The sequence below is a fragment of the Coregonus lavaretus genome, assembly GCF_964263955.1.
Source record: "Coregonus lavaretus genome assembly, chromosome: 15".
Lineage (NCBI taxonomy): Eukaryota > Metazoa > Chordata > Actinopteri > Salmoniformes > Salmonidae > Coregonus > Coregonus lavaretus.
The window spans coordinates 3,035,118-3,048,155 of NC_140002.1; the positions used below are offsets into that span (position 1 = coordinate 3,035,118).

Sequence of the window (13,038 nt, forward strand, 5' to 3'; positions counted from 1 at the left end):
ACAGACAGACACACAGTGTGACAGACGGACTGACAGACAGACAGCTTAGTGGCATGTATGTTCCCAGGTTCAGGCTGTGGCTCAGTATTTTCTGATGACTGCAGTCGGTGTGAACCAGGAAGAGCCCTGCTGTCATGCTCTCTGACGCCCCCTGGAGGAATGGATGAGCAGAACACTACGCTTCATCTCAAGAGAGCTATGGGGGCTCTGGGGCTGGGCCCGAAGCTCTGACTCAGTCAAGTTTCATGTTTTAATGTGATGTGCACTAGTACAGTGAAATGCCTTTCTTGCAAGCTCTAAACCCAACAATGTAGTAATCAAAATCAATGTAGTACTAAAAATAACATGGCCTAAATCCCCTCACCTGTAACATTTAATATCAAATCATTCAGAATACAAATAGTGTTTTTTATTGAGTCATGCAGAGTAGTGGTGGAGGTTGTGAGGTGGTCTGGCGGCTGCTAGAATTTCCCCCTGGTCAGGCAGTCGGTGTGAGATCCGAATGTGAGAGTAGAGCACAGCCCCTGTTGAGGGCAGCCTCGTGGAGGGCAGCCTCTCCTCTTTCATGTGTGTCCCCTGTGGCCGGCGGGTGTGTATGTGTCTGTGTGTGTGTGTGTGTGTGTGTGTGTGTGTGTGTGTGTGTGTGTGTGTATTTATAGCAGCGATACAAACTTCTAGCTGAAAGGTTAAATCTCTCCCGGGTTCCACTTCTAAGTGTCAGCAGCACAGGTGGGTCAAAGATCACCTCGCCACTACCGCTAAATATAGGACCCTGCTGAGAGGCCACAACACTGCCTGATTAGAAACAGTCCTCTACTGCACCCTGTATTCACACTGTAGCAGTCCTCCACTGCACCCTGTAATCACACTGTAGAAGATCTCTACTGCACCCTGTATTCACACTGTAGAAGATCTCTACTGCACCCTGTATTCACACTGTAGAAGATCTCTACTGCACCCTGTATTCACACTGTAGCAGATCTCTACTGCACCCTGTATTCACACTGTAGCAGATTCCTACTGCACCCTGTATTCACACTGTAGCAGATCTCTACTGCACCCTGTATTCACACTGTAGCAGATCTCTACTGCACCCTGTAATCACACTGTAGCAGATCTCTACTGCACCCTGTAATCACACTGTAGAAGATCTCTACTGCACCCTGTAATCACACTGTAGCAGATCTCTACTGCACCCTGTATTCACACTGTAGCAGATCTCTACTGCACCCTGTATTCACACTGTAGCAGATCTCTACTGCACCCTGTATTCACACTGTAGCAGATATCTACTGCACCCTGTATTCACACTGTAGGCCTATATAGCAGTCCCCCACTACACTGAGCATTACACTGCAGTAAACCCTACAGCACCAGAAACAGTCCCCTCACTACAGCACCAGAAACAGTCCCCTCACTACAGCACCAGAAACAGTCCCCTCACTACAGCACCAGAAACAGTCCCCTCACTACAGCACCAGAAACAGTCCCCTCACTACAGCACCAGAAACAGTCCCCTCACTACAGCACCAGAAACAGTCCCCTCACTACAGCACCAGAAACAGTCCCCTCACTACAGCACCAGAAACAGTCCCCTCACTGCAGCACCAGAAACAGTCCCCTCACTACAGCACCATGTCACGCCCTGACTCAAGGGACTTGTATTTGTTGAGTCAGGGTGTGTATTTTCTGTGTTGTGTTTGGCTATGTTGATTGTCTGTTAGATTCTAGTGTGTCTAGATCTATGTTGGCCTGTGTGGTTCCCAATCAGAGGCAGCTGTCGCTCGTTGTCTCTGATTGGGGACCATACTTAGGCAGCCTTTTGGCACCTGTTAGTTGTGGGATCTTGTTCCATAAAGGTATGTTGTTTGTATGCTACCTTGGACTTCACGTTTCGTTTGTTGTTTTGTCGTGTGTTCAGTACGTAAATAAATATGAATGCATATCACGCTGCGCCTTGGTCCTTCTCGTTCATGAACAATCGTGACAGAAGATCCCACCAAAATAGGACCAAGCAGCGTGTCCAGGAGCAGTCAGCCTGGACCTGGGAGGAGATCCTGGACGGGAAGGGGTCCTGGACTTGGGAGGAGATTCAGGCCGGGATGGATCGCCGTCCTTGGGAGGAGACAGTGGAGGCGCGATATAGAGAGGAGCAGCGGCAACACGAACGGCGCCAACAGTGCCGACGACGGAGACCCGAGAGGCAACCCCAAGAAACATTTTGGGGGGGGCACACGGTGTGGACGACGAGGCAGCAGGAGGCAGCGACAGGGCGATTCTGCAGGTTAGGAGAGGAGGCCACCAGGTTACGGGGGCTATTGGTCCAGAGGGAGCAGGAGTTATTTGGTCAGAGGGAGGAGCTACAGGAGGCTATAAGGGAGAAGGAGAGTGTAGAGGCACAGCGAGAGGAGCTGGTTAGGCAGCAGAAGGAGCGGGGGTTTATAAGGGAACCCAGTCACGCTCCTCGCACCAAGCAAGTGGTGCGTGTCGCCAGTCCGGTCCGGCCCGTTCCTGATCCCCGCACTAAGCCAGTGGTGCGTGTTCCCAGTACGGCCCGACCCATTCCTGCTTCCCGCACAAGGCCAGTGGTGTGTGTTCCCAGTACGGTCCGGCCCGTTCCTGCTCCCCGCACTAAGCCAGTGGTGCGTGTTCCCAGTACGGCCCGACCCGTTCCTGCTCCCCGCACTAAGCCAGCGGTGTGTGTTCCCAGTACGGTCCGGCCCGTTCCTGCTCCCCGCACTAAGCCAGTGGTGTGCGTCGCCAGCCCGGTCCGGCCTGTTCCTGTCCCTCGCACCAAGCCAGTGGTGCGCGTCGCCAGCCCGGTCCGGTCTGTTCCTGTCCCTCGCACCAAGCCAGTGGTGCGCGTCGCCAGCCCGGTCCGGCCTGTTCCTGTCCCTCGCACCAAGCCAGTGGTGCGCGTCGCCAGCCCGGTCCGGCCTGTTCCTGCCCCTCGCACCAAGCCAGTGGTGCGCGTCGCCAGCCCGGTCCGGCCTGTTCCTGTCCCTCGCACCAAGCCAGTGGTGCGCGTCGCCAGCCCGGTCCGGCCTGTTCCTGCCCCTCGCACCAAGCCAGTGGTGCGCGTCGCCAGCCCGGTCCGGCCTGTTCCTGTCCCTCGCACCAAACCAGTGGTGCGCGTCGCCAGCCCGGCCCGGCCTGTTCCTGCTCCCCGCACCAGGCCAGTGGTGCGCGTCGCCAGTCCGGTACGGCCCGTTCCTGCTCCCCGCACCAAGCCAGTGGTGCGCGTCGTCAGCCCGGTCCGGCCCGTTCTTGCTCCCCGCACCAAGCCAGTGGTGCGTGTGTCCAGTCCGGCACGGCCCGTGCCTGTTCCACCGGTGCCTGGTCCGGCACCGGTCAGCTGCTCCACTCCGGAGCCAGAGCAATCCGCTCCACCGGGGTCTAGTCCAGCTCCGGTCAGACGCTCCACTCCGGAGCCAGAGCAGTCCGCTCCACCGGTGTCTGATCCAGCTCCGGTCAGCGGTTCCACTCCGGAGCCAGAGCAGTTCGATCCACCGTCGTCGGGTCCAGCTCCAGTCAGCGGTTCCAGTCCAGACCCAGACGTCAGCCCCTCTCCAGGTTCGGGGTCTCCCACACCAGGGTCCAGACAGGGCTTGGTACGTCGTGGGAGGAAGGAGAGGGGAAGCAGCGCGCCGAGGTCCAGACCAGACCAGGATCCGCCTCCGAGGCGGAATGCCCACCCGGCCCGGCAAATGTTGCGATTTGACTTGTGATTTAGAGCAGAACGCTTGGGTGAACTCTTGGAATCATGGAAATAGAATGATTATTCTAATTCTATAGTTAGAAGATAATAGTGGGCACTTTGAATACAGTGTCTGACATGACAACGAATGAAAATGCCAGGGAGGAGTTATTGAATGTTGTCTCTTAGCTACTTCATGTAGCTAACATATTCATGCTTTGCGTATTCCTCTTTGATTTAGAAGATACCGTTGCAAAAACAACATGCTGATTTACAGTTGAAGTCGGATGTTTACCTACGCCTTAGCCAAATACATTTAAACTCAGTTTTTCACAATTCCTGACATTTAATCCTAGTAAAAATTCCCTGTTTTAGGTCAGTTAGGATCACCACTTTATTTTAAGAAGGTGAAATGTCAGAATAATAGTAGAGAGAATTATTTCTTTCAGCTTTTATTTATTTCATCACATTCCCAGTGGGTCAGAAGTTTACATACACTGAATTAGTATTTGGTAGCATTGCCTTTAAATTGTTTATCTTGGGTCAAACGTTTCGGGTAGCCTTCCACAAGCTTCCCACAATAAGTTGGGTGAATTTTGGCCCATTCCTCTTGACAGAGCTGGTGTAACTGAGTCAGGTTTGTAGGCCTCCTTGCTCGCACACGCTTTTTCAGTTCTGCCCACACATTTTCTATAGGATTGAGGTCAGGGCTTTGTGATGGCCACTCCAATACCTTGACTTTGTTGTATTTAAGCCTTTTTGCCACAACTTCGGAAGTATGCTTGGGGTCATTGTCCATTTGGAAGACCCATTTTTGACCAAGCTTTAACTTCCTGACTGATGTCTTGAGATGTTGCTTCAATATATCCACATAATTTTCCTTCCTCATGATGCCATCTATTTTGTGAAGTGCACCAGTCTCTCCTGCAGCAAAGCACCCCCACAGCATGATGCTGCCACCCCCGTGCTTCACGGTTGGGATGGTGTTCTTCGGCTTGCAAGCGACCCCCTTTTTCCTCCAAACATAACGATGTTCATTATGGCCAAACAGTTCTATTTTTGTTTCATCAGACCAGAGGACATTTCTCCAAAAAGTACGATCTTTGTCCCCACGTGCAGTTGCAAACCGTGGTCTGGCTTTTTTATGGCGTTTTGGAGTAGTGGCTTCTTCCTTGCTGAGCGGCCTTTCAGGTTATGTAGATATAGAACTCGTTTTACTGTGGATATAGATACTTTTGTACCTGTTTCCTCCAGCATCTTCACAAGGTCCTTTGCTGTTGTTCTGGGATTGATTTGCACTTTTCGCACCAAAGTACGTTCATCTCTAGGAGACAGAACACGTCTCCTTCCTGAGCAGTATGACGGCTGCGTGGTCCCATGGTGTTTATACTTGCGTACTATTGTTTGTACAGATGAACGTGGTACCTTCAGGCATTTGGAAATTGCTCCCAAGGATGAACCAGACTTGTGGAGGTCTACCATTTTTTTTCTGAGGTCTTGGCTGATTTCTTTTGATTTTCCCATGATGTCAAGCAAAGAGGCAGTGAGTTTGAAGGTAGGCCTTGAAATACATCCACAGGTACACCTCCAATTGACTAAAATGATGTCAATTAGCCTATCAGAAGCTTCTAAAGCCATGACATCATTTTCTGGAATTTTCCAAGCTGTTTAAAGGCACAGTCAACTTAGTGTATGTAAACATCTGACCCACTGGAATTGTGATACAGTGAATTATAAGTGAAATAATCTGTCTGTAAACAATTGTTGGAAAAGTTACTTGTGTCATGCACAAAGTAGATGTCCTAACCGACTTGCCAAAAGTGTATGTAAACTTCCGACTTCAACTGTAGCTCTGTGTTGTTGTTTGTTTAGTGTTTTCCAATTTTCCCAGTAGTGGTTAGAGTCTATGGATTCTTCAATTACATTGAGCTGATTTCTGACATGCTGTTCCTTCTTTTTCCGTAGTGTATTTCTGTATTGTTTTAGTGATTCACCATAGTGAAGGCGTAGGCTCAGGTTTTCTGGGTCTCTATGTTTTTGGTTGGATAGGTTTCTCAATTTCTTTCTTAGGTTTTTGCATTCTTCATCAAACCATTTATCACTGTTATTACTTTTCTTTGGTTTTCTGTTAGAGATTTTTAGATTTGATAGGGAAGCTGAGAGGTCAAATATACTGTTTAGGTTTTCTACTGCCAAGTTTACACCTTCACTGTTACAGTGGAACGTTATGTCCAGGAAGTTGTCTAAAAGGGATTGAATTTGTTATTGCCTAATTGTTTTTTGGTAGGTTTCGACACTACTTTCCTTCCATCTATAGCATTTCTTAATATTATTCAGTTCCTTTGGCTTTGATGCCTCATGATTGAGTATTGCTCTGTTCAAGTAGACTGTGATTTTGCTGTGGTCTGATAGGGGTGTCAGTGGGCTGACTGTGAACGCTCTGAGAGACTCTGGGTTGAGGTCAGTGATAAAGTAGTCTACAGTACTACTGCCAAGAGATGAGCTATAGGTGTATCTACCATAGGAGTCCCCTCGAAGCCTACCATTGGCTATGTACATACCCAGTGTGCAACAGGGCTGCAGAAGTTGTGACCCGTTTTTGTTGGTTATGTTGTCGTAATTGTGCCTAGGAGGGCATATGGGGGAGGGATTGCTGTCACCTCCAGGTAGGTGTTTGTCCCCCTGTGTGCTGAGGGTGTCAGGTTCTTGTCCAGTTCTGGCATTTAGGTCGCCACAGACTAGTACATGTCCCTGGGTCTGGAAATGATTGATTTCCCCCTCCTGGTTGTTGACATTTATGGGCCTGGACACGTACAGGACTGGCCTTTATGACTGGGACACGTACAGGACTGGCCTTTATGACTGGGACACGTACAGGACTGGCCTTTATGACTGGGACACGTACAGGACTGGCCTTTATGACTGGGACACGTACAGTACCAGTCAAAAGTTTGGGCACACCTACTCATTCAAGGATTTGTATTTATTTTTACTATTTTCTACATTGTAGAATAATAGTGAAGACATCAAAACTATGAAATAACACATATGGAATCATGTAGTAACCAAAAAGTGTTAAACAAATCTAAATATATTTTAGATTTTAGATTCTTCAAAGTAGCCACCCTTTGCCTTGATAACAGCTTGGCATTCTCTCAACCAGCTTCACCTGGAATGCTTTTCCATTAGTCTTGAAGGAGTTCCCACATATGCTGAGCACTTGTTGGCTGCTTTTCCTTCACTCTGCGGTCCAACTCATCCCAAACCATCTCAATTGGGTTGAGGTCGGGTGATTGTGGAGGCCAGGTCATTTGATGCAGCACTCCATCGCTCTCCTTCTTGGTCAAATAGCCCTTACACAGCCTGGAGGTGTGTTTTGGGTCATTGTCCTGTTGAAAAACAAATGATAGTCCCACTAAGCGCAAACTAGATGGGATGGTGTATCGCTGCAGAATGCTGTGGTAGCCATGCTGGTTAAGTGTGCCTTGAATTCTAAATAAATCAATGACAGTGTCACCAGCAAAGCACCCCCACACCATAACACCTCCTCCTCCATGCTTTATGGTGGGAAATACACATGGGGAGATCATCCGTTCACCTACTCTGCGTCTCACAAAGACACTGCGGTTGGAACCAAAAATCTCAAATTTGGACTCATCAGACCAAAGGACAGATTTCCACAGGTCTAATGTCCATTGCTCGTGTTTCTTGGCCCAAGCAAGTCTCTTCTTATTATTGGTGTCCTTTAGTAGTGGTTTCTTTGCAGCAATTTGACAATGAAGGCCTGATTCACACAGTCTCCTCTGAACAGTTGATGTTGAGATGTGTCTGTTACTTCAACTCTATAAAGCATTTATTTGGGCTGCAATCTGAGGCTGGTAACGCTAATGAACTTATCCTCTGCAGCAGAGGTAACTCTGGGTCTTCCATTCCTGTGGCGGTCCTCATGAGAGCCAGTTTCATCATAGCGCTTGATGGTTTTTGCGACTGCACTTGAAGAAACTTTCAAAAGTTCCACACATTAACTGTCTGTGTCAACGTCAGACAGACAGTGAAACCACAGAGTCGTTGTGTTGTGGTGAAACAGATGTGTGTGACAAACACACAGTATGAGAGAGAGAGAGAGAGAGAGAGAGAGTGAGAGAGTGAGCTATGCAATCATTCTTCCTGAATTCCACAGAAATAAAAAGTAGAGATGAGTCAATGACAAGTCTGTCATAGGTCAGTGAAACATCCTCCTTCATGTTCTACTATCTCTCTCTCTCTCCTCTCTCTCTCTCTCTCTCTCCTCTCTCTCTCTCTCTCTCTCTCTCTCTCTCTATCTCTCTCCTCTCTATATTCTATCTCTCCTTATCTCTCTCTATTCTATCTCTCATTCTCTCTATATTATATCTCTCCTTCTCTCTCTCTCTATTCTATCTCTCCTTCTCTCTATATATTCTCCCTCTTCTACTCTCTCTCTCCACTGTGGTTTCCCATGACAGGCCATTCACAAGGAGGAGCAGCCCCAGTGTCATTCACTACACCAGCTGACTGAGGGGAGGCTGCCTGTCTGTTTAGACTGTATACTCTTCCACTGGTTCACTCTGTCACATTCATCCACCTGGCCAACGTTCCATCAAGATGAACATATAAAACACCAATATGGCAGGATGTATCTAGAAATAAGAGCAGAGAGAGAGATTGAGAGTCAGAGCAAAGTCATTTCACTAGAAATGCAATCACTAGAAAGTCATCAAGCAGAGTTGATGTGAAGACCTCATTCACAGACCGGAATATTGGGGAATGATTTTGAACTGACTAGAAGGTCAGACTGAGTGAATAACCAGACGTCATTGGTCTGCCTTGTTTAGTGACTGACTTTGCCCCTCTGTTCCTCTGTCCCCCTGTCCGTCCCCCTGTCCGTCCCCCTGTCCGTCCCCCTGTCCGTCCCCCTGTCCATCCCCCTGTCCATCCCTCTGTGTGTGTCCCTGCAGGCGCGCTGACGGAGTGCTATGACGAGCTGGGGAACCGCTACCAGCTGCCAGTCTACTGCCTGTCCCCACCCGTCAACATGATCGAGGAGAAGAGTGACCTGGAGAGCCTGGAGGTCAGCGAGCCGCCCCCCAGCGAGGGTCAGGAGTGTCAGCTGCGCCTACGCCTGTCCACGGGTCGGGACCTGCGCCTGGCGGTGAGGACCACGGACACGGTGCGGCACATGAAGCGGCGGCTGCAGGTGGTGGAGGGCGTGGCGGCGGCCACCCAGCGCTGGTTCTTCTCGGGCCGGCCACTCACAGACAAGATGAAGCTGGAGGAGCTGAAGATCTCCAGGGACTACGTGGTGCAGGTGATCATCAGCCAGCCGCCTGCCCCCCTGCCCACCCAGGCACCACCCGCCCCTACACCAATCACACCCGCGCCCGCCACGCTGCCCCAGGACCCCACGCCCGTAGAGAACTAGCGCCTGGCACTCGGAGAGGGCACGCATGCAGGAGACTAGAGACCACCAAGGGAGGACCAGCTTGTGACAAATGGAGATTTTGGGGGGAGGTGTTGAGGGAGATGGTTTGCGAGGCAGACACGTGTGTGTGAAGCAGATCTGAGCAGATGAAGGAGCAGGTCTGTGGAGCAGGTCTGGAGAACCAAGGCAAGCCGAACTGGATGGTCATTTAAAGTGTTTGTTTAGAGTTGTGTGAGGGTTTGTTAAGCTGTGTGCCTCCATCTTTCTTCCCCTCCCTCCTCGACGGAACAGGGAGGTGTTTCTGCAAGGCATGCTGGGATAGCAGCAGGGGCGTGTCTGTGTCTCAGCCGGAGCAGGAGGGCTCCGCCTCCGCGACTGAAGACAACCAACCAGGAGCAGGAAGAGACTCCACCACAGGACAGGACCACCTGCTAACCTGGCTTTTAACAAATCAACCTTTTACAAAAACTATTTTAAAAAACTTGTCTTGTTTTTAGTGGAAACTGAACCACAAAAAAATAAGATCTGAGGAAACTATAAGAATATACAGTAACGACTTGTTCATTTTGTGATGTTTCTGCTCTTGTTTTGATTTCACTGCTGTTACTTTGAGTCCTTGTCTCTCTTTGTCAAGGAGGATTCTGTTGATTGCGAGGACTGGGCCCATGTTCCAGAACCCCCCTACCTGCCTGCCTGCTCTCCATCTCCTCTGTAGCTTCTAGTCATCCAGCTGTCAGTCCTTCTATTGCTTTGTTTGTTATGCACCCTACCTGTAGCAGACATTCCATGTAGCTCCGCCAGTCAACTCGTCCTAAAGAGAGCAGGTCTGACATGAAGATGAATCCTCTGGACCTTTTAGTTCTGATCTTGGTTTGCGAAGTTAGTAGGCCGTCACTGCGTCGGATTAGTTCCCTTCTCATTCCCCAGTAAACATCCCATCATGTAAACGTGACACTCTCACTCTCCTGTTGTCTGTCCGTACCTGATATTAGCTTGAGATGAAATACAGGAGGTTTCCACTTATTACCGGTGCAGAACTTAAAAAACTACAATGTTGTACAAACTGAATATGCTGGGATGAAGTGTCATTGCAAAGTTTTTAATGGCACTGTGTTTAGAAATTCTGCTTCACTGTACTTTAAGATACTTATCAGAGCAATGTATTTAGCATTGCGTAATCATTTGTGTGTGTGCGCGCTTGTGAGAGAGAGAGCGAGAGAGAGAGAGAGAGAGAGACAGAGAGTGAGAGAGAGACAGAGAGAGAGAGAGAGACAGTGTAATGCATGTTTGAGAGGGTGTAGAGAGAAAGAGTGTTCATGTGTACAATATCTTCTGGTGACAAGAGTCAGACCTTACTTACTTAGAAGGGATTACAACCTTAGCCGGTCTCTAGGGGTTGTACTGTGGACAGACTAAGTCACACCAGACGTCTTGTCCTTTACTCCAGTAGCTGTTCGGACTGAGTTCATTCTTCTGCCTCTCTTTGTGTGTATGAGTGTGTTTTTAAGTCACATCAAGACGTATTCATGAAAAATGAATTTCAGAAACCCAGTTGCATATTTTGATGAAATATAATGTTTTTTAATTAAATTGACCAACATTTGTACTCCGCAATTTCTGTGTCTCTCTCATTTAATTGGATCAGTTCTTGGGAGTAGAAGGGCCGCTGGGGTTTCAATTAGAAGGTAAAAGCAGAACTAAATGGAATGACTGATGTTTGACATACCCAACTAGACTACTTGGGAAACAGAATTCTAGCTTCCCTATGATATGACCTATCCAATACAGAGGTTACTGTACACTTTTCAAAACACGTTGATTACCATAGAAGTTGGGAAGTAGTTTGGTGATGCTGTAAACAAATATTTTTCACGCGCTGGCGCTGTAGACAGATATATCCGCTAATACAGGACTATTAAAGGCCCAGTGCACTGCTTTTGTAAAAAAAAAAAAAATCTATATATCTGTATATTTTTTGAAATAATATACTGTATCTTTTTTTATTGTGATTTTTCAGAGGGTTCTGCAGCACCCCTACTTCCTGTGAATATAGCTATAGATTCTATACCACATAGGTGTGAAGAACAACAGGGTCATGCTCAGAAGGCACCTCCTGTTTTGTACCTACTGATCACGACCCTGATTGAGGTTCAGAGTCAGAGCACACTGGCATTGTGTTGTTGTGGGTTTACAGGATGTTGACCCTAGTCTGCAGCTGTGGAGGAAGACATGTGCTCTCCACTTCCTTCGTGGGGTTTCCACCCTTTGGAAAGACAATGAAAAACAGGGAAGCAGCTTTGTGAGCGTAGTTCCATATTTCCTTTCATCTGCTGACGGAGAGAGTAAATCACTTTATTGCATCACCGTAGAGAGAGATGGACCTTTTGTCCATGTTGGGAAGACTAAATATTCTGCATGTTTACGCATTAGCCTGGACACCCTTGGCACGCAAGCCACCAGCCACTCTCCTGTTCATGAGTCTGCCTGTGGACCTACAGTCCATTCAGAAAGTATTCAAACCCCTTTTTCCACATTTTGTTACGTTACAGCCTTATTCTAAAATGGATTTTTTTTTTAATCCTCATTAATCTACACACAGTGCCCCATAATGACAAAGTGAAAACAGGTTTTTAGAAATGTTTGCAAATGTATAAAAATTAAATAAAAATTCAGACCCTTAGCTATGAGACTCTAAATTGACCTCAGGTCCATCCTGTTTCCATTGATCATCCTTAAGATGTTTCTACAACTTGATTGGTGTCCACCTGTGGTCAATTAAATTGATTGGACATGATTTGGAAAGGCACACACCTGTTTATATAAGGTCCCACAGTCGACAGTGCATGTCAGAGCAAAAACCAAGCCATGAGGTCGAAGGAATTGTCCGTAGAGCTCCGAGACAGGATTCTGTCGAGGGGAAGGGTACCAACATTTTACATTTTAGTGATCCAATTGACATTTTAGTCATTTAGCAGAAGCTCTTATCCAGAGTGACATACAATTAGTGAGTGCATACATTTTTCATACTGGCCCCCCGTGGGAAACAAACCCACAACCCTTGCGTTGCAAGCGCCGTGCTCTACCAAGAACACAGTGGCCTCCATCATTCTTAAACTGAAGAAGTTTGGAACCACCAAGACTCTTCCTAGAGCTGGCCCGGCCAAACTGAGCAATCGGGGGAGAAGGGCCTTGGTCAGGGAGGTGAGCAAGAACCCGATGGTCACTCTGACAGAGCTCCAGAGTTCCTTTGTGGAGATGGGAGAACCTTCCAGAAGGACAACCATCTCTGCAGCACTCCACCAATCAGGCCTTTATGGTAGAGTGGCCAGACGGAAGCCACTCCTCAGTAAAAGGCACATGACAGCCTGCTTGGAGTTTGCCAAAAGGCAGCTAAAGGACTCTCAGACCATGAGAAACAAGATTCTCTGGTCTGATGAAACCAAGATTGAACTCTTTGGCCTGAATGCCAAGCGTCATGTCTGGAGGAAACCTGGCACCATCTCTATGGTGAAGCATGGTGGTGGCAGCATCATGCTGTGGGGATGTTTTTCAGCGGTAGGGACTGGGAGACTAGTCAGGTTTGATGAACAGAGCGAAGTACAGAGAGATCCTTGATGAAAACCTGCTCCAGAGCGCTCAGGACCTCAGACTGGGGTGAAGGTTCACCTTCCAACAGGACAACGACCCTAAGCACACAGCCAAGACAACGTAGGAGTGGCTTTGGAACAAGTCTCTGAATGTCCTTGAGTGGCCCTGCCAGAACCCAGACTTGAACCTGATCTAACATCTCTGGAGAGACCTGAAAATAGCTGTGCAGCGACGCTCCCCATCCAACCTGACAGAGTTTGAGAGGATCTGCAGAGAAGAATGGGAGTAACTCCCCAAATACAGGTGTGCCAAG

The 13,038-nt window shown here is 48.4% G+C and overlaps 1 protein-coding gene across 1 annotated transcript in view; it reads left to right on the forward strand.

Moving 5' to 3' along the window:
- ubtd2 (ubiquitin domain containing 2) overlaps positions 1 to 10,749 on the forward strand; it is a 55,712-nt gene extending 44,963 nt beyond the window's left edge. The window contains exon 3 of the mRNA XM_084177527.1: positions 8,674 to 10,749. Within this exon, the coding sequence (XP_084033653.1) occupies positions 8,674 to 9,137 (464 nt within the window). The 3' untranslated portion in view covers positions 9,138 to 10,749. The remainder of the gene's footprint in view (positions 1 to 8,673) is intronic.
- Positions 10,750 to 13,038: the final 2,289 nt, after the last annotated feature.